The sequence below is a fragment of the Acartia tonsa genome, chromosome 14 (genome assembly GCF_053477335.1).
Source record: "Acartia tonsa isolate MP-2025a chromosome 14, ASM5347733v1, whole genome shotgun sequence".
NCBI lineage: Eukaryota > Metazoa > Arthropoda > Copepoda > Calanoida > Acartiidae > Acartia > Acartia tonsa.
In genome coordinates this window covers 24,938,482-24,960,647 of record NC_137273.1, presented here as the reverse complement: position 1 = coordinate 24,960,647, position 22,166 = coordinate 24,938,482, and the positions used below count along the sequence as shown (strand labels likewise).

Genomic DNA, 22,166 nt, shown 5'->3' with positions numbered 1-22,166 from the left:
CTCAATGGTCCGGACGCCTATATCACGGAGGCGCCTGCATACATCTCGAATCCAGCGAGCCAGCGACCTGTCCGAGGTATTATCTAAACGATTTAAAGTCTCAAGCCCTACAGCGCCAAAGAAGACAACTAGGAGAGCACAAGCAAACAAGCCTAAACCCAATAACATGTTGAACAAGCCACTCATGTTGATTGTGTCCAGACTCGTCTTCTGGTCTCTCCTCGACTCGGCAGACCCAGAATCACCTCCGACAACATTGTCTCCAATGTCACCGCAGGAATTCCGCATCACTGAATCGAGGAGAGACCAGATGATCTGAATTGTCCTACTAAGCATCAGTGAGAGATGCTCGTTGCCAAACATCTCCCCTTGATACCCTTTGGGTTCAGAAGCGTCGTAAGTACTCCCATAGTCATCAACGTCGGCGAGGCTTGGTACCTCAGACGCGTCACTGTACACTGAATTCGAGTCGTCTAAGGAGGTTTCGAGAAGAGAGGAATTGGCGAGAGTGGCCGCAGCCGCTCTCATCGACTCCTCGAATCTCTCCTTAATATTCTGATGCGCGTCTAGGCTGTCCGGAATAAACATAATGAGCAAATGTAAATTTAAATAGGGGACTAGTGATTCTGAAAGGCAATATAATAAAATTAATTTTATGAAAGAGACTGTACACATAAACATTTTTACAATCTAGTGTTTAAAGTAACTATGGTTGAGCTACCTAAACATTAAAACTTTGATTAATCATTTAAAAGTAAATTTACTTGAGTTAAAGAATGTGTAATTAATCTTACATAATTTAACGCTTAAAAATAGCTATCGTCAAGCTATCTAAACATTAAAAAAAAATTTTTTTTGATTTATCATTTAAAAGTAGATTTAATTAAGCTAATAGAAGTGTAATTAATTTTACATAATTCAACGCTTAAAAATAGCCATCGTTGAGCTATCTAAACATTTTCTTTATGATGTATCAAGCAAATAAAAATATGAGCTAACTAAGCCTAATTGTTTTATATAACATAGTGTTTTAATAGGTAACTATAATTGAGCTACCTAAAACATAATCTTATGAACTATTTGTTTTTAAAAAAAGTACCTAAGATGAAGCTAGCTAAATATAATTTTTATAAGCGACTGTTTAAAAATAAATATAGTTGAGTTACTTGAAAGGTAAACTTATATAACCTATTAATTAAACGTAATTATAGTTGAATTAAGTAAAACAAAAATCTTATTTTAAAATCTAAATTAAAGCGAACTTGTTTTAGAAAATTTAAGTCAATATTCAATAAATTTTGATTACAAAAAGGGACGCTGTAATCAAAAGCTAAAACGAATAAAATGATGGAACATATCTGTGTCAATATAAGTATATGTTTACGATGGGTAAACTTAACTTTTGCAGACGGAAAACGTAAACAAAACCAAGGTACGTCAATTTACCTGATGACTCAGATATGTCCTATCAAAACTGCAAATATTATATAAAACAGAATCGTCATAGATTGAAGATATGCCCATATTATTTCTAACCCACTTTTGATCAAAATATAGTGATAAAAGCCCTATCGATGAAGAAATATCCTTTCCTGAGTTTTAAATAGTGGCTAACGAATACAATAATGAGTATATCAACAATCTATAACATAACAACATTTATATAAAACAAACGAATTACTATATTTTATCACTTTTATATAAATTCTCTTAAAATTAGCGGTAAAATTAAACACTCGAACGCAAGCTCCGCTCGCAAAGACAATTGTTGTTAAAATGAGCAGAATTATTGGGCCGCCAGCTATTTCTAGCCTCGCTCAAATTTAACCCCTATCACTTTTGACCGCCCAAACATAAACAAAGGGTCAACAACTTATTGTTACGCAAATTTTAGTTACGGACGTCGAACAATATATTTCATAGACATTAGGTCTAATAGATATACTTGACAGCGATGTAACGTAAGATATTAGCTTCAAATTGATTAAAATTTATTCATATTAAAAATAAAATGAAATACAGCTAATACCAAAAATGGTATAAACCATATGTACATATACAAAATATACAAACAAGGGTTACCAACTATTGTCGGTAAAACCTTATACTTATACATATATACGAGTAATTTAACCAAAGAAATTAATACGATATGTAAATATTAATTGTACTTATTTTTTTTATATAAAATATTGTTTAAATTCAGGAGACAGTTATATTTAACAGAAATAGAGATAACTAATCAATCCATTATAGGTCTATCTGTAACGAAAAGAATTTCTAGAATATCCCTGGGATAAAATGATTAATAAAAGATTATTAAAAGTTCTTTTGTTTAGATTACCATAGCCAGGATACCCCAAGGAACCGGTTGGAGCACGCGCACTAACTCTTTTTAGGATCTACCATGGACCAGCCTGGAGATAACCTAGATGACCATGGAGTATTGGAGCCCTACCACCACCCTACCTTGGACGGATTACGGTTGTGTTCCTGTCAACACCTTGATACGGTAGACGAGAACAACAACATTATCACCACACCGGACTACGATGGATTCTCAGAGAACCTGTCCATCACCATCCGGAATTTCTTGTTAAATACAGCCCTGAATACCAGAGCAGACAGTAGAGTGGAGACCGATAGTGATATTAGTTCCAGCAGCACACTATCCCTCTCTACCGATGACCTCAACCAACTCTACTATGACCTGGAAAGTCACTCAATAACCTTGGACGAGAATGGCAACGAGGTAGCACAAGTGGACGCCCTTAGCTACATATCTACCTCACCACCAACCTCAGTCTACTCTTCGAAAGAGATTACTTCAACACCCAGTTCATCATCAGAAGAAGCTGAACTATCCAGAACAACAGAAGCAAAAACATTTATTGATGTGACAATGTTAGATAAAACTAAACCCCTCAAGAAAAGAATGTATTCTGAATGGGAGGTTTATCATCTTGTATACCCAGCCATGAAAATACGCAAAGCTTACTTTCTTAATGGAAAGCGTATTTAACTTAGCTTAGTATACATACCTATAGTTTATTATATATGCCTATACTGGGACTACTAAAATTTTTCTTTTTCTCTTTTTTCTTTTTTAACAACTTATCCCCATTGGAGATGCGATCCTCAATTTTCAAATTCTTTGAACGTACATATAAGACTTTTACAGAAATGCTTCGCATCCAAACTATCTATCTATGCTTGATATAAAGTTAACACTATATAGAGCAGATTATGAATATTTGATTGATGTGTGCCCCGCAATTATCCAGTAGCGATCAGGCGCAAGACACAATTACTTTAGCTAGGCCCAAGGCATTATTTGTATCCTTTTATGCATTCATAGGCCTATCTCTACCTATATGACACCATATATGGGTAACGCTAGCCTATTCATGGTAATTTGTATGTGATTTGCTAATAGTATATGTTTATTAAAGACATTATGTTTATTGTTAAAGTAACCATGTAAACAATCAGTACAAATATGTATGCCTACAACCATGCCTGATTTACGTCACATATTAACATACAGACATTTAATTGCACAGACAAACACTAAGATCCTGGTCCAAAGCTAATGTTATAGCATGTACCTCTTAAATTTATTTAGTTATTTATTGACTCTCCTACCATCAACTTCTCTTTCTGGCTTTAAAAGGTAATGACTTAGTTGTTTGGCATGCATTGTAGTTTAAATTTAGGACCCATAGTACTTAGCATGAATTGAGCTTAGGCCTTATGTTAGAATTCTAACACTTAGCACAATTCACTGCTTGGGACTCAGGGCACATTTCTGTCCTACTCTACTTATGATTTTAACACTTATCCTGTAAATATTTTCATACTTAACTTATGCACTTGTAATATAAATACACTTTATAAAAACATTTTCCTTCCTTAATACTTAATATACTTATATAATTCTGACCGAATATCAAAACCAACCATTTATTCTTAGATTAAAGCAGCATAATACTTCGCGTGGGTCTTTTGTTGAGCTTCCACCAGCTCAACCAAATTCGTATTATACTTGTGGGAATAGAGGGTTAAGCATTCTAAACAATCGAACCGACGATGAATATGTCTATGTGTATTGCAGTAAAAGTAGGCTTTTAGTAGTACTCATAGAAGAGCGGTCTCCATACCTAAATTTGGACAAACGCCCCATTCGCACACACAGGATGAATCGTAAACTTATACCCGTTATCTTTTTCTGAGTATTCCCTCTCATCCTTCGGTTTTTGTTACGTCACAGAGATAAAAAGTTAGACACTATTAATAGGTTCCTTTGGAGATTTTTAATCTTTTTTCATTACAAGGTGTATCGCCCCTAGACTTAAAGGGGACAACGGGAAAGTGTAAGAAAATAGCCTAAAAACCACCCAGAAGTGTAAAGCCCGGTTTTTGCATCTTTTGTTTACATGTTGTGAATTGGTATGATTTCATACTCATTGTAGAGTTCATGAATGCCTTCTTAACTTGAACAATGTTTTAAAATTGTCTTTTCCCCCGTCCTTGATTTAAAAGAAAATATAAATGTCTTATATGTATAGAAAAGTGCATTATGAAATTAACTTTTTGTTCTACCTACATGTTTTTCTTTTTAAATTTATCATTTAAAATAATAACATACATTTGAAAATCATCATCAAATTTTAATAAAAGGTTTATGCTGAATTTTAATACCAAAATTATATCAAAGTAACTATACAGGGTGGGGCAAATAAGACCGGACAAACTTTAAACGGCCATAGCGCCAAAACTACTTGACCAATCAGGATTTTTAACCACACTATAAAAAGCTTAGGTAATGACCTTTTAGCACAAAAAAATCTTTGGACGAAGATGAACGTGTAGAACGAGCTGGCCGCGCATATGTTCAACAAAGCAGATTCCAAATGCGCCGGTGGTTTAAACTGGATTCTCGACTAGGACTCACTAAATCTGACCTCAGCCCATCTGTAGGTGAGGTAGAGTTATGTAACTTGTTGGGGATACTGTTAGATACATAAGTAAGACACTAGAAAAGACTAGAGCTCTCTATCTGAAATGGCTTGGTCGTAGTACTCCAGCAAAGTGAAATGAGGCAGATTTTGAAATGTAAAAAACGTCAAAAACCGTGAAAATTCGTGAAAATTTCTCGGTTCTTGACTTCAGGGACCCACATTGAACTTAAAAAATCATTTTAGACTATGGGTTGCGCTGTCATCCCTAGCTGAAACTTCATGCCATTTCTAAAAAGGTAAAGAACGTCGTTCTAGCTAAACTGTGGTCCAAATAAGATCCTCCGTGTATAAGGGTAGCTTGAAAGTACGGCGAATTTGGATCCTGCGGTTACTCACGTTCCTAAGGAAATGTGGCCTCCCAGCAGCCCGATCTTAATTCAATGGACTTTTAGGCCTGGGGCTACTTTGAAGCATGCACCAATAGACGTGCATACCACAAAGACCTCCCTCATTGCCACTATCAAGGAGAACTACGCCAGCTTGGACAGGTACATTTTGACCTGGACCTGCTGGCGGTTGAGGAGGCAAGTAGAGGCGGTGATTAAGGCTGGCAGCGATCTTATTGAATAATCTAATAGTCATATACCTATTTTGTTTGCCAGTTTTTAAAATTCAATAAAATCTTTAAAATTGACGATTTTATGTTTATTTGTTTAGAAGTTAGAATTTGTCCGGTCTGTATATATTTATAATCTAAAGAAATTTAGTCGTCTTTTATGTTAGATTTATATTTCGTTCTTGCCGTTTAGCAGATCACATTGGTTACACAGATAGATTAAGAATCATACACCTTGTTATTGCAAGCTGTTACAAACCAAGCATCTAGTGGCTTTTAAAACGATTTGAGGCGGTAGAAATCTACCCCAAAATCATCCCGTAACCTATGTGAAGCTTTCCCAAAAAGGAGAAATTTGAAGGAGGTGCCCTTTTGAGAGGTTAGAGGTAGCCTCCCCCAAAATAGTTATACACCTTCCAAGAACCTATGAGAAGCTACATTGTGAAGAAGAACCATATCGGTTCAATGGTTAGCCATATTTTTTGGTACAGACAGACATACACCCTGTTACTTGCATATAAGGACTATACACAAACATCCTGTTACTTTTCAATTAGGATTGCACCTGTAAAACTAGAACAGCTGAGGTTAACATCGCCAAGACTCCACTCACCACGGTTCCTTCATCTCTCCTTAACATTTAAAGATATCAATTCTGAATTCAATAATTATAAATGCCTTTAAAAGGATATTTTTCTGGTTATATGTTCGCTAATTTTTAAAAAAAATATTAAAAGTATATTGGTGGTGGAAGTATTTTAACAAAGTAGTTTTCTTAATTAGTAGCAAAGCTGTTTGAGGTGATAATCTAATCATTAGAGAATAAATTGATTATTTAAAGAGAGAGAGAGAGAGAGAGAGAGAGAGAGAGAGAGAGAGAGAGAGAGATTCTGATTTTAATAATTAATTCAGGGGAAGGTTTATATACAGGAGAGCAGCATTACAGAAGAACAGACAGAAAAAATATATTTGTTACTAAAAATATCAAGATTCTTTCTGAATATAAGATTTAAAACAAAAAAATCTAAACCAAAATATAAAATTTTTCACTTTTCATAATTTTTCCACTCAACTTGACTTAAATAATGCATCTAATGGTTATTATGCGCTCAAGTATAATTTATCAAAAACCTTTTACCACATTCAGGGAAAGATAGACAATTAGAAACATTTTTACTTTTATTTCCTTTCGCTAAGTGCCCCTTGAGGTCTATAGGAACGTAGACTCTATTAATGAGACTCTTTCTACATATAATAATATCTAAACCCAAAAATAAAATTATTTATTAGTGAGAATTTTTCAGCTTTACTTGACTTAAATAATGCATTTGATGGTTATTATTCGTTTAAGTATAATTTATCAAAAACTTTTTACCACATACAGGGAAAGATAGACAAATAGAAACTTTTTTACTTTTCTTTCCTTTCGCTAAGTGCCCCTTGAGGACTCTAGAGGCGTAGACTATAGTAATGAGACTCTTTCTACATATAAAATCTAAACACAAAAATAAAATTATTAATTTTTCAGAATTTTTCAGCTCAACTTGACTTGAAAATGCATTTGATGGTTATTATGCGCTTAAGTATAATATATCAAAAACCTTTTACCACAAACAGGGAAAGAAAGACAAAAAAAACTTTTTAATTTTCTTTCCTTTCCCTACAGCGCCCCCTAGAGGCCTCTAGTAATGAGATTTAAAAAAGATAAAATAATCATCCAACTTGAACCCTCTCACAAAATTTATTCGAAAGCTACCAAAGAAGATTTTAACACATAATAAAGTGTTTTTTACAAAAAAAATATATTTTATTATTTCATAAAATTATAAAAAAAAATATATGATACAGATATTCTTTAGAATTTGCCGTTCAAGCAAATTTGTCTTGAACTATTATTTGCCAAAGACAAGTTTCAAGGACAATATTTCCATCTAAAAGATTCATATATTCATTATTGTACATCTACGCATCATTGACTTTTTTCGGTCTTGTTTTAAAATTTCAATCAATATGGTTAAATATGTATTTAAAGCAAAAAATATAAATATTTACTTCTTCTAAGAAGTCTAAATTTAGATCGTAACTTTATTTTAAACAAATATTAAATAAATAAATGTACATTTTGAAAAAAATCACGAAACAATGGGATTAGGAAAAAATAAGATCTTGAATTTTCTAGATTTTATTTAATAAAAAATGCATTGTTTTTGCGTTTAACATTTAACATGAATTAATATTGAGAATTATTAGCAAAAAATAAGAGTTTGTCATTATAACAGGTAACTGTCTTTAACTACTGTGGCTGAATTTATCATACCTGCCATACTCGGCGAGTTTCCTTATGAGACAGTAGTTTGCAGGGAGAGATGGGACATTAGCCTGTAAATTAAACTAGTACCTATGTTTTATAATCATGTTTCTTATTCAAGTAATTGATTGGTTCCAAACTTTTCAACTAAAACTTTTTATCTACAGAAGGGGAATTTTGTAATCATTGTGAATTTACATAAATTTATCATCCATTGTCTTATCCCTTTAGATCCCTGGTAATGTGTAAAGGCCGTTTGTGTTTGAGTTTTAGCCCTAGCAGCTAAAAAATGTCTTGGTATTAAACATGATGGTCCAAACACTAATCAATCAATCACGTAAAACTTTTAGATTCAGATGGCTTTCATAAGCAATACTCTGGATGTTGTTCATATCTTTTTTACAAAAACTAAGTTCTAGATTGGTTTATTTGCTTAAAATCACTGCATGTGCACTCTATTTTATAAATGAATTGAAAGAATACTTCAATGGTCGATAATTTACCCCCCCCCCCCCAAGTCATGTTACAAAATCAAACTACCCTAAAACAAATAAACTATTGGTAAAGCCTTACTGACCTATCCTAACAGCCCTTAAAAATAATATAGAATCTTTTTATTTACATTCTTCAGTAAAATAATGTTTATTTTAGATTGTTTATATAAGAATTTATATCGCATCGTATTACAGACACTTTTCCGCGAAAAGTAAAATGAAAAGTTATGATATTAATTCCAGTTTTGTTGGCCCCAAAGGACCGTAAGCCCAGGTTGACACACACAGGGATTAATTCTATGATTTTTATTTACTTTTTTCATGGAAAATTCTCTGCAATACGATAAGATACATGATTTTTCAGTATGTCCCATAACCGGTTTTAATCCAGCGGATATGAATCGGATTCAAAGTTAAACTGGAAACTACCGGGGAAACAATAATACCAGTTGTTATGTATTACTAGAGTTGGCTCGATATAACTATCTCCCTATTGGCTAGTTTTCTATATGCATATATATTTCTCAATAAATCTATTTTCCTCACCCGGCATTACTATTTAAACGGAAGTAAATATTTAATAATTTAAATGATCCTAGAAAGATCTTTTAAATTATATTTTTTTCTTTACATTACCATCACCAAAGGGTTTATTATATGATTACAATTTTAGTTCAATATTTGAACACACAAAGTGTCGCCACAATCGAATTCTTTTAAAACAGAGTTTTCTTAAATTTATTATATCATAAATTTAAATTTTCTTTTTTATGATTAGAAATTAAATACTTCATTATAATGTAAATAGCAACATGAAATGAAAAAATGAATTTGTTTTTAATAAAGTAAAATAATGGGTCTTATCGTTCTGGGCAATGAGAGTTTATTATGGATTATTGGAGCACTTTGAGTTTTCAACGAATAGTCCTTGGAAAACTTGAGCTCGTTTATAGACATTTATTTCCTATATAGATCTGACATGGATCTTGAAGCAATTAAGCAGGCCGTTTTGTACAGGTTAAAAATTGGAAGATTTCATTAAATAAAAGTTATCGCAAATATACTTAGTAAATAATAAACTCCTGTATTGAGTAGCGAAGTTACTATATTATTTCAAATGTCCGCCCGACTGTCCGTCTAGAGTATTTTTTGAAACTTGAATATATCAGCAACAAATCAAAGTATATTCTGTCATAAAATATACTTTTTATATCAATATGGAAATGTTTTTCTTAAATAAAAGAAAATAACTTTATATGTGAAAATTGGAAAAATCTTAATTTAAATAAAATAACTATAATATTTCAAAAAGGAAAAATTCGTTCTTGTTTTGTGAGTTTTGTACCTTAAGATCTGAGAAACACTTTTTGTGACATAAACTTTTTATACCAAAGTACATTTTATTTGTTTATTCAGGGGAACATTTTTTTGAAAACTTACCAAATAATTTTATAGAAGACAAAAATAAACAAACAAGGATGATAATATTTTAAAAAAGAACCAAAATATAAATTGATTAGTATAATAAAAGTGTATATAAATTTATTGCAAAATACAAGATGCTGTTAAATGACATACTGGCATTTTAAGACTTGTTTATAGAAATGCTTTGCTATTGTATTGTGCCTTGTTGTCCTAGGAATCATTACTCCTTAAAAATCAAATAAATCAAATAATTATATCACAAAAAATGTTTTCAAAAAAGTAAAAAATTATCATGTTTTAAATGGACTTTCTGGTAAAAATTCTAGAGAGCTTTGCATCCTAAATCGTACCCAACTGTTGCAGGAATCATCCAACAAAGTTTGATATCGATAGGACAATTCAAACATAAAAAAAGAGCTATCCGTTACGATCGAACGGACCTACCTTAATTAGCTTCGCTTTTACTAGAATATGTAAGAACTGAGTAAACCGAGGGGATTGTAAGGGATAAGAACAATGAATAATAAATTGATTAATACCCTCAATTATGATTAACCAAAATGCCCCTGTTAAGATTATTAATTGAAAAGTTTAAACACTGCAGATTGTGAAACCCGATGAAAATTTGATAAAAGTTCTCAGAGTTTTCAAGTCAACAATTGAATGAACTTTGGGGATCAGTGTCGATTATAGTCCAATGTGTCCTCTCCCTCCCTGGGGAGATATAATAAAAAAATAATACATAGAAATCTCTCAAAAGATTCATGCAAAAACACCTCAGTTCAAAAAAAACGTCTAGTTCTATGAATCCTACCTTACAGATATCTTAATTGAAACTAATTGAAACAAGGACAAACAGACATAAATGAAAATCCAATTACTATTGTGTAAATCAAAGAAAATCTTCTCCCAAGACAAAAGTACAAAAACAAATATTTACGAAAAACACATTAATTATAAAAAAAATATGTATATGTGCATAGTGGATTAATATGTTATAAATTATAAATGTAGTACTTACTGCGCTCTTAGAATTCCCAATTTAAAGGAGAATAAAAATGTCTTAAAAGTATCTAAAGACACAAAAAAAAAGAATAGCCTGAAACCATCTTAGGACCTATGTAAAACATTACTTAAATAACATATCGGTTTAGTGATCAGCGAGATCCTAACAGATGAAAAGAGAAATATTACTACTTTATGTTATACTAGCGGCTTCGCCCCTAGCTTCTAGGGACTTTGCCCCAAGAGGAAATTAAATTAAGAGGGGATTTTCATTTTTTGGATGGGGGGTTGGGGGTGTTTCACTCTCAGATCAGTAGTTACCGAGATCTTAAGAGACAGACGGACGGACAGACAGACAGACAGAAATCGTTCTACTTTGTATTATAGATTAGAAATGGAAAATAAATGGAAAGTAAAGAAAGAACGATTCTATGAAAATTAAAATTTACCACGGTAATAGAAAAAAGTCTTTAATAGTTATTTCTTGCATCGTATTGTAAACAGCTTTCCGCAGAAATAAAATGTACAAAAATTATAAAGATTAAACCAGTTTTTTTGCCCCGAGATGCCGAAATCACGGGCTACAAAAACTGGTTTTGTACATTTTTATATTCGTAGAAAACTGAATAAAACACGATGCTAGACATTATGACATATTTCTTTCCTATTGATGAGAACCGGTTCATATCCACTGGATGTTAATTGGTTTCGAATGAATACGAGAAATGAATATTATTTAATCCAAAATTTAAAAAGAATTATTGACATTAACTTAATAATAGCTCTTTAAATGTCAAGGATCTTTAGGGAGAAGACAATGGACGATAAATTGACATTCATCCCTTGTAATTATGAACGTTATTAGCCCTTTTGTAGATTATGATTATTGGTTGAAAAGTTTGGACACTGTTAGGTTGCACCCACCAATCAATATTCAATAAGAGTACCCATTATTTTGTGCTCAAGATAATGTACTTTGGGTACAAGCATAACATGTAGTTTGATTAAATGTTATGCTGATAATGTTAAACGACGTAAGTTGTATTCTTATAAAAGAAACCTGTCAAAAAAAACAAATAACATGAAATGAATCGACATGAGTTCATAGTATTTCTTTATTGGATTAAATAATATTATAGTTAGTAAGGTACTCGACTGCTTTACTGTGTACTAGTAAGAATTTTGTACTATTATCTTTATGCCCTGTATAAAAACAATGTCTGAATACACATTACTGCATACTCCTACCTCTTAGGAAATTATCATTTGGAAGAAAATGTTCATTTGAAAATTACTTTGATATAGTATTATCCTAAAACCAACCTTAATATGATTTATAAAACCTTTTTTCTCAAGAATTTGAAAGTTTATGAAAATAAAAGTCATAGTTTATCGATTTCCCTAAAAGAACCTTGTCGAACACTAAAATAAGAATTAAACTGTGTACCTAACTGTATAATGTTAAATTATCTTCTAACACAATTCTACAATATCTGTCTTAATATTCTAGGAAAAATGTACCATTTATTAAGGTTGCCCTTACATATAAATAAGGGTTCAAGTAATAAGTAAAAAAATATAAATTTGGATGACTTGAATTTTAATTCAATTTGTTTAGTTGCTATAATTTTTACATCAAAAGTAAAGTGTTATACAGTACTAATACAATTTTTATATATTTATTGGGCATGTGTTAACATATTTAACTACTGTATTATCCCATTAGTTTAGCCTATAATGAAAATAGAAAAGTATACAGTGTCTTTCAGGAGAAAAGTTAATTTATAATTCTTCATGATCCTTTGTTTCTGTACATCATATCATGAAGATAATTTTATGAAAATATTTGTCTAATATAAGCAAAGTTTTTATGATCATTAGGATGACTTAGAAAACTGGGCTGGGTTCTTTTTTGGTTTATTATTTTGGCTTAGGTCCCTAGTTGACGACCATCTTTGGAGTACAAACTGGTTCTTAAACGACAAAACTGTTAGCCAGGTTGGTTAAGGTTATCAGGAACATTAGTAACCATAAAATAGGATCGCAATACCGTCGGAATTTTTTTTTGGAGGATTTTTCTAATAATTATTTATACCACCAATCCATCCCCTTTCACACCCTCCACCCACTACTAGAGGAAAAAACTGACCAATTAATGAGGACTAAAGGAGCAACCTAAATTATCAACAAAATTTCCCCAGTCGTAAATATCCAGGTATATTATATCAAATCTTATGGGTGTTTTAAGTTAGTATTCCATGCATACTGGCCGGCCGATAAGTTATTCATCTGACTGCGATAATAGTTATTTCTTTCATTGTATTATAAACGGCTTTCCGCGGATATAGAATGTACAATCATAAGATTAAAACCAGTTTTTTAGCCCCTAGGTGCCGTAGGCACGGGCTAAAAAAACTGGTTGTAATCTTATGATTGTACATTTTTATATTCGTAGAAAGCTGGATATAATACGATGCTAGACATAGTTTTTTCGTATGGATAAGAACCGGTTCCTGTCCACCGGATTCGAATGAATACGAGAAAAAATTTATCAAAGGTACATTCTAAAATATACTTGATAACAAATTGATTATTGTTAATTAAAAAACTTATAATAGGTGAAGTATGTAATAAAATTCCTTTTTATGATCTGAAGGTCAAATTTTCTGTAAAACAATTATATATATTGTTATCAAAGTAATCAGAGAAAAATAAACAAGATTTTATACGTCCATCGATAAATAAAAATATGTCAGTCTGTCTATAGCTAAAGATCTTGGTAACTGCTGAACTAATTGGGCTGTACTATTAAAGAAATATATCTACTTGCCATAGCATTGTTTTACGCTATTTTTTTGGAGGGGGGGGGGGGGGGGGAGGGAGTGGGGAACTATTTTAGGTGAGCATGGTCGGCCACCTACGGTAACAGCATTAAATGCCCACACCACACCCTCCACCTAATGTCTTGTAAAATAGTGAAAATTATTAAAGTTGCGTTATTTAAATCCCCTTCAAAATAATGTAACTAAGCCAGTTTCCTTTCCCCACATCCATAGAATTAACTTATATTACTTTGTGCTATGTGCATGGATCGACAAGAGACCATGATTCTAACAAACAATTTCAATTGAAAATTTTCACACTTTCAACTTCCAATTTCCCCCCTTTATATGCACTTCCCTTTAGTTACAGAACAAAACAAGTTTTACGCCAACATTTCACCACACAAATATTCAAATCGAGTTAATTTGCTGAATCACGGCTACTGATGCCATGTCTTATTATACATCTACTGAATATAAAGAATATTTCAGAATAAGCTACCTGGCATATCAACTACAATGATCAATGCTAATAAAGAAATTATATAAATTTCTGAAAACTAAGAATTTTCCTAAAAATTAATAATTTCTAGTGTCACCCTTGAGAGACAGTTACATGAATTTGCTTTATAACATCAGGTATTATTACAAAAATACAAATAAAAAAGACAATAAGTAGTGAAGTTATTTTGCAGCGCTTATCTATAATATGTAAATCTATATATGCTATGCCCCTGGAAAGAGAGGGAAGGGGGGAGGTCGACCCTACACAATATATTTTAGTTATAAAAAGAGAAAGTAAAAACATTGAGAGGAGATTTTCTCCAGGGGCGATTTCCATCGGGGAGGATGGAGGTATCCTCCCGATGATAGTTGAAACCTTCTCTTGACCCATGTAAAAGAGAACAATACTAGTCATTTTAATATAAATGTTTATTGGTCCGACTGTCTGATTAGTTGTGTTCGCTTTGCTTGTTAACATTTTGCCATCCTTGTTTTTTTCTAAATTGATGTTGCATATTTATTGTCCTTGTTTTTGTTGGTATGTGAGTGAAAACACCTTAAAGGATCTAGTCTATTATTCCTTAGAACTCTAGCACATATGAAGATAGATTGAAGGATTCATAGAATATGAAGGAATTAGGGAAATAAGAAAACATTATGTAGAATGATAGCATTACGTTTGTTACAAATAATAAGCTTATCAAGAGAGAGAGAGAGAGAGAGAGAGAGAGGGGATGACACTTCACAGTGTATTTCTACAAATATAGAGAATCATTACAGACAGACACGGACAGACACTTCTGATAAAGTGTTTATTACTGGCAAATATTAGGCATTCTCTAATTAGATTGTTTACTGAATATTTAACCAGACATAATGAACCATCAGCCATCAGGTTTTACAGCTAGGGATGTCCAGTGGGGGGGGGGGGGGGGGGAGGTGTAAAGGGGTGCTGTAGAAACCCCCAAAATTTTTAGAAATATATTTAATTTAAACCTCCTTTCCCTCGGGTTAATTACCCTCCCATTCCAGATTTTGTATCCCCCATAAATAGGACGTCCTTGTTTACTGCTACAAACTACTAACACAATTTTAAAAATGTAACATTGTCTTACTTGCAGCCTGGGAAGCCAGAATAGATTCTATATTCTTCTATCAGTTCCATATTTCATTCATTTATTTCACAACTTAGACATTTTATGAGATCTAAAAAAAATAAATTGAAATCATGTTATGTTTGAACGAGTCCAACCTAGCATTTGAATGTCTATCTTCCCCTTTTACACCCTTCTTTCATTGTAGCTGTGCTACTTTATATGATATTACACATAAATAATTATATTTACACTAGTCGCTATGCCCCTAGCCTTTAGGAAAGGTTAGAGTAGATATATGTAGCATAAATTCTACCCAAGACATGTATAAAGATTTTCTGAAAAGTACAACCAATTCAGACAATAAACTCTTACACTTTTTATTGTAGAATATATGTTTACCAGCAAGGCTCTGCATTTGAAGGTTGGGAACGTGTTAAATGGTTGGGAATCGAACCTCCACCACTTTTAATTTTAGTTTTAAAAAGAATAAATATAAAAATGGTGTGGGTGGGGGTTAGTCTTTTTTTTCAAGTGTTACCCTCCGCCAAGGTCATTTTAAACCTTTCCATATTGTCAGAATCTTTACTATAAACGAGAACTATATCGGTTCAGACAGACAGGCAGACATCCTATTAGTTTTATATAAGGTGCATTATTTGCCAAATGTACCACTTTTCTGCACTACCTCTCCGATTTTGTTAATACTCTATATTTTGGTCAGTTGGGTGATTCAAGGATGCTGGATGGCCAAAAAAAAGTTTCAGGGTCCCTGGATGTCTAGATATCTAGCTATCTATGAAGGTAGGTAACAAAAATTTAAAAAACACCCATTTTTTCACAATTTTAAAAATAAATTTTTTCATCAATCTTACATCCAACCTATACATTTTATACACCAAAATGATCATTTATTCATGTAAAAAGCGCACATAATGCTATGTTGGCCAAAACTCTAATTTTACAGGGTGTCTAACAAAAAGTGTATTTTGGATATCAAGCGTAATACCCAAAATACCTGTCCGAAAAAAATCATTTTTTTTGGCTTAAATTCTGTGTTTTATCTGTGGGCATATGTGGTATATAACAGTTTGGAGGACCCGGGACTTTAAGGTTGTCAAATTTCAGTTTGGGACACCCTGTAAATGTGATTTTTGTGTCTGTAGAGCTAAAACTTGGTTCAAATTGGCTATTTTTTTCAAATTACTCTAATATGTGTCTTAGTATGTTTGGCCATAGTGTTTTCTGACCAGATCAATATTTTCCTATTTTTTGGACACCCTGCATTTTCAAAAAAAGAGAAAAAAAATTTTGTTTTTTTTTTAAATTTTTTTTTCTATTTTTAAGTTACTTAAAACTGTCATATAGATACAGATTTTGACTAATAACAATAATATTTGCCTTTTTTACAAATTTTTACACTTTTGGGACACCCTGTGCATGTTTTTAAAAAATGATGGTTTTTGCCCATTTTTAGGAGGAAGGAGTCGTTTTAGGGCCATAGACTATTTCTTCATTTTTGTAGAACTTTTCAAGATACATCATTTGTTATTTATGCAAAAAGCGCAAAAACCGAACCGTTTTGCCGTTATTCACTGCCAAAGGCGGAATTTTTTACGTTTTTTGCCGTTCCCGAGGTTCTAATGGGCATTTGAGGTAGGAAGACGTTGATTTTTCAAGATAACTGTGAAATACTTTTATTTAGGCATTTTAATTTACTAAATTTCATGTGAAGTCAAATTTTTTGTGCAGCTAACCGTTTTTCGTCAATATGGATTTCAATTGTTAAAACAAGAAAATTAAGTGAATATAATATAAATAATTGCTATAACATAAGTAATAAAAGAAACATAAACCATGTGCATTTGAAATTCCTTTTGACAAAAATCGGTTGGATATACAAAAATTTTTACTTCACATGAAATTTAGTAAATTAAAATGCCTAAATAAAAGTATTTCACAGTTATCTTAAAAAATCAATGTCTTCCTACCTCAAATGCCCATTAGAACCTCGGGAACGGCAAAAAACGTAAAAAATTCCGCCTTTGGCAGTGAATAACTGCAAAACGGTTCGATTTTTGCGCTTTTTGTATAAATAACAAATGATGTATCTTAAAAAGTTCTACAAAAATGAAGAAATAGTCTATGGCCCTAAAACGACTCCTTCCTCCTAAAAATGGGCAAAAACCATCATTTTTTAAAAACATGCACAGGGTGTCCCAAAAGTGTAAAAATTTGTAAAAAAGGCAAATATTATTGTTATTAGTCAAAATCTGTATCTATCTGACAGTTTTAAATAACTTAAAAATAGAAAAAAAAATTTAAAAAAAAACAAAATTTTTTTTCTCTTTTTTTGAAAACACAGGGTGTCCAAAAAATAGGAAAATATTGATCTGGTCAGAAAACACTATGGCCAAACATACTAAGACACATATTAGAGTAATTTGAAAAAAATAGCCAATTTGGACCAAGTTTTAGCTCTACAGACACAAAAATCACATTTACAGGGTGTCCCAAAATGAAATTTGACAACATTGAAGTCCCGGGTCCTCCGAACTGTTATATACCACATATGCCCACAGATAAAACACAAGATTTAAGCAAAAAAAAATGATTTTTTTCGGACAGGTATTTTGGGTATTACACTAGATATCCAAAATACACTTTTTGTTGGACACCCTGTAAAATTAGAGTTTTGGCCAAAATAGCATTATGTGCGCTTTTTACATGAATAAACGATCATTTTGGTGTATAAAATGTATAGGTTGGATGTAAGATTGATGAAAAAATTTATTTTTAAAATTGTGAAAAAATGGGTGTTTTTTAAATTTTTGTTACCTACCTTAATAGATAGCTAGATATCTAGACATCCAGGGACTCTGAAACTTTTTTTTGGCCATCCAGCATCCTTGAATCACCCAACGGACCAAAATATAGAGTATTAACAAAATCGGAGAGGTAGTGCAGAAAAGTGGTACATTTGGCAAATAATGCACCATAAGGATGATAAAAAAGCTTTTAAATAATCTTAAATTATACAACATAAAAGGAAATATAAATATAATAAATTATTTACATGTAATTGTAACAGAAAAGAAAAAGTTACTGAAAGCATAGTTATTGATCATTGACAGAATTGGGAAGAAAACTTTTTATTATCTTTTTGTGATAATTTGGATGAAAAATTGGGATCACAGAAGAACAAGGATGACAATATCCATAAATAGCAAAGCACAAAATTCACAAATAACTTCGATCCACAATATTAAAATAAACATATCATCACTAAAAAAGACCAATAGAAACTGTTTTAAAAATTACTGTTTATAATTGTAAGAAGCACTTAGGGAAAATTCAAACTGTAAAAATGAAAAATAATATGGATTAAGTTTAAAATGTCGGCTTCCTCCCAAGAAATCAATTATGCGCTGAATGCTCTAAAGAAAAATGTTGTTTGTTTAGTTTTGTGTGGATAATAAGATCTCAAAAAGTGCTCGACTATAAGGTTACAAATTTCCTCGGACACTTAAAATTATCACTCTGTGCTATATATTTTCCCAACTATGCAAAAACCCAGGGCCCTATACCTGCGTGCGGGTCCTATAATACATGCAGTCCCATAACTCTGCGTTTCTAGCCTATACCCAATATAATCTATATCCTAACCTAACCAAACCTATCCTCTCCTACATAGGCGTCCAAGGGGGGGGGGTAATGGGGCGATTACCCCCCCCCCCCCATTTAAAATTTACGATGCTATGAGAATTGGTGCCAAAAATATGACGTAACAAAAAAAATTAGCCAATAACGGCCTTTCATTGGCTAATTTTTTTTGTTATGTCATATTTTTTGCACCAATTCTCACAGCATCAAAATTTACCCCTACCCTGGGGGTGCCGTAGGCACCCCCAACCATTTAGGAGGGGGTATTTACCCCCCCCCAAACAATTTTGGGGGGGTAAATACCCCCCCAAAATAGAAAATCTCTAACAAAAAAAATTTTTGCGCGCTTCGCGCGCATTTTTAATACTAAATTTTCAATAAAATTTAACTTACCCCCCCCCAAAAATTTTACCCCGGGGGTAAATTTTGGGGGGGGTAAACAAATTTTACCCCTGCCAACAGATTTCAGGGGGGGTAATTACCCCCCCCCCCAAGCAAATTGACCCCCGGGGTAAAAATTTTGGGGGGGGGTAAAAAAAATTTGCGGCGCGCTTCGCGCGCCATTTTAACCCCCCCCAAACCAAATTACCCCCCCCTTAAAAAATTTTTACCCCCCCCAAAATAAAAAGCTTGGACGCCCCTGCTCTCCTAACCTAATCAAACCTATCCTCTCCTAACCTAACCAAACCTATCCTCTCCTAACCTAACCAAACCTATCCTCTCCTAACCTAACCAAACCTATCCACTCCTAACCTAACCCCTGTGGGGTGCCCTAAGCTAAACTCTGCAGGGCCCGGGCTATCGTTCCATTTCATAAAGGCATCAGAATTTGAGGGTTTGTAATATGGAGGTTACTTTAACTCCTAGACTAATTAGTTGTCAGAATTATTATGTTTTCAAAAACACTATTACAGTTAACATCATTTATAGAGCAGCTTTCCTATAAAAATAAAATTATACGCGAGAGGTTGCGTGATAAATACATACAAATATAATATCAAGCAAATATTTGCACAAAAAGATATAAACTGATATATGCAATAGCTGCGCAACTTAAAATCCTTATCTGTAAGACAAGATTAACCCATTTTACATTCGTTTCTTTGCATTTTTATTATCTACTCAATTTAATGGCTGCAAAACTGTAAAAGAAAATCCGCAAGAAACTTTATAGAAAACTTTTGGACAATTTGTACATTGTCAAAAGTTCCCAGTTGATATTTATTTTTTAAAAGTTTTATTTAATAACCTATAAGTTATCTTGCCTTTAAGCTTTACTTTTTTTAAGTCTTTTGGATTATTCTAAGCATATTTTATTCAAAATTCTTGAATTTGCTATCAATAGAAAAATATGTTCTCATTTGGGAAAATATACAGAGAAAAATTGTACTTCACACCTAGTGTACACTCTGAAGTTGTTTTAAATTCGCAACAAATAAAAATAAGTTGGGTGTAGGCCTAGTTTCTACAACTTTACGACTTGAAATATTCAAAGTCTATTTTGGCCATTACAGGCCTTTTAATGTGATTTTAATAGAATCAAATAAAGTTATGACAATTGTGACTCAAAATTTATAATATTCATAAAAAAAAAGTTATAAAAAGTGCCAAAAAATAACTAAAGTTATAGAATTCTTGGTTTTGTGATAATTTTTTTATTTTGGTGGGAACGGTGTTTGATTGATTGGTACAGGATGGCGTCTGGACCCGTTTCTTTCGACCATTTTGATAAATCAAGGTACGTTTTATAGTTTAGTAAATAAACCATTTAAATTGAAATTGAACTATGTATATATATATATATATATGGGGGGTGGTGGGGGGGGGGTTGTATTGAAAATATGTACCCCTTTGTAGAAATTGGTCATTTAACTTCTTGCCTAGTTTTGAAAGAGTATAATTATATATAAGGTGGGTTAAGCTCAACGATGCAGGGGCTCTGTGTTTGAAAGAGGAGATCGAGGGAAGGACGTACTATATAGATAAAGATAGCTCAAACCCACCCCCCTTAATCTCTATGAAGCCTGTATCCCTAATCTGAGAACTCTAAATCGGTCTAGTTGTTAATGACTTTACTGCTTATAAACAACATGAACAATTACGTCCCTAGGCAGGGGCGTCCAAGCTTTTTTTTTGGGGGGGGGTAAAAAATTTTAGGGGGGGGGGTAATTCGTGTTTGGGGGGGGGGTAAAATGGCGCGCAAAGCGCGTCGAAATTTTTTTGTACCCCCCCAAAAATTTTTACCCCGGGGGTAAAATTTGATTGGGGGGGGTAATTACCCCCCCTAAAGTCTGTTGGGGGGGGTAAATACTCCCCCCAAATCTGTTGGGGGGGGGGTAATTACCCCCCCCAAACTAATTTACCCCGGGGGTAAAATTTTTGGCGGGGGTAATTTAATTATGTAAAAAAAGCACCTACCTAATCTATTAAGTTAATAAGTACTATCCTATAACATAAAGTAGTAAGTAAGGTTTATTTGACTATAGCTTCAGATTTCATTACTTTTAATACTGAGTTATCCTTTTTAGGAAAGCTTCACATAGATCCCATGATGGTTCCACACTATTATAGGTCAATCCTTTGAGTGGTTTTAGGCTATTTTTCTCCTCCCTTTTTACCCTTTAGAAAACACGAGTTCTTAGATGCTAAGGGCGCCACTACTATTCAAATATATAGTAGTATCTCATTCTTTAGAACATAAAAATACAATAATTAACTCACTAACCAATGAACTAATATGATTATACTTTAAAGTGAAGCGTCTTAGAGGTCCTGGTAAGTTTTATAACTAGTTTTGAGACACCCTGACATCCTCCCAAAAGAAATCACCTATAGAAATTCTTTTTCATTATTTAATGAAATATTTAATTTAGTTAGGTATCTATTTTATGGAATCTTCAGTGCTTTACAATTACATCATAGATCCCCGGGATGGTTTTAGCCCTTATAAAGGCCCAAGCAAATAAAACATGATCAAACTATTAAATTTTTTGTTATCATGGTTAAGAACTGTTTTAACTGGTTGGACTATATTGGGGTATAGTCCCTTTTGTGGCAACGCTCTTTAAGGGGCGTTTCTTCGTTTTTTTCACACAAGCTTCTCTCCTATTTCTAGCCCCTGCGGGGGGCCAATTGCTTAACCATGTGGGGCAATCACCTAAACCAATATAACCTATCCTAAAATAAACTATCAAAAGCCATTTAGGATATACTTTTCATTAACTATTAGGAGACCAAACGAGGAACATAAAATATATTACACCTCAAGGCTCGA

The 22,166-nt window shown here is 32.8% G+C and overlaps 3 protein-coding genes across 8 annotated transcripts in view; 1 reads left to right on the top strand and 2 right to left on the bottom strand.

The window, feature by feature from the left end:
* Nucleotides 1-15,344, bottom strand: part of LOC145305518 (uncharacterized) — a 34,217-nt gene extending 18,873 nt beyond the window's left edge. Inside the window, exons 1-2 of the mRNA XM_080147146.1 lie at nucleotides 15,251-15,344; nucleotides 6,143-6,209 (exon numbers count right to left, since the gene is read on the bottom strand). Coding sequence (XP_080003272.1) covers nucleotides 6,143-6,209; nucleotides 15,251-15,300 — 117 coding nt within the window. The 5' untranslated portion in view covers nucleotides 15,301-15,344. The remainder of the gene's footprint in view (nucleotides 1-6,142; nucleotides 6,210-15,250) is intronic.
* The window catches only part of LOC145306215 (uncharacterized), a 191,770-nt gene that overhangs the window by 33,216 nt on the left and 136,388 nt on the right, over nucleotides 1-22,166 (bottom strand). The gene's annotated exons all lie outside the window — the stretch shown is intronic.
* Crk (Crk proto-oncogene, adaptor protein) overlaps nucleotides 20,292-22,166 on the top strand; it is a 189,858-nt gene continuing 187,983 nt past the window's right edge. The window contains exon 1 of the mRNA XM_080148235.1: nucleotides 20,292-20,630. Coding sequence (XP_080004361.1) covers nucleotides 20,587-20,630 — 44 coding nt within the window. The 5' untranslated portion in view covers nucleotides 20,292-20,586. The remainder of the gene's footprint in view (nucleotides 20,631-22,166) is intronic.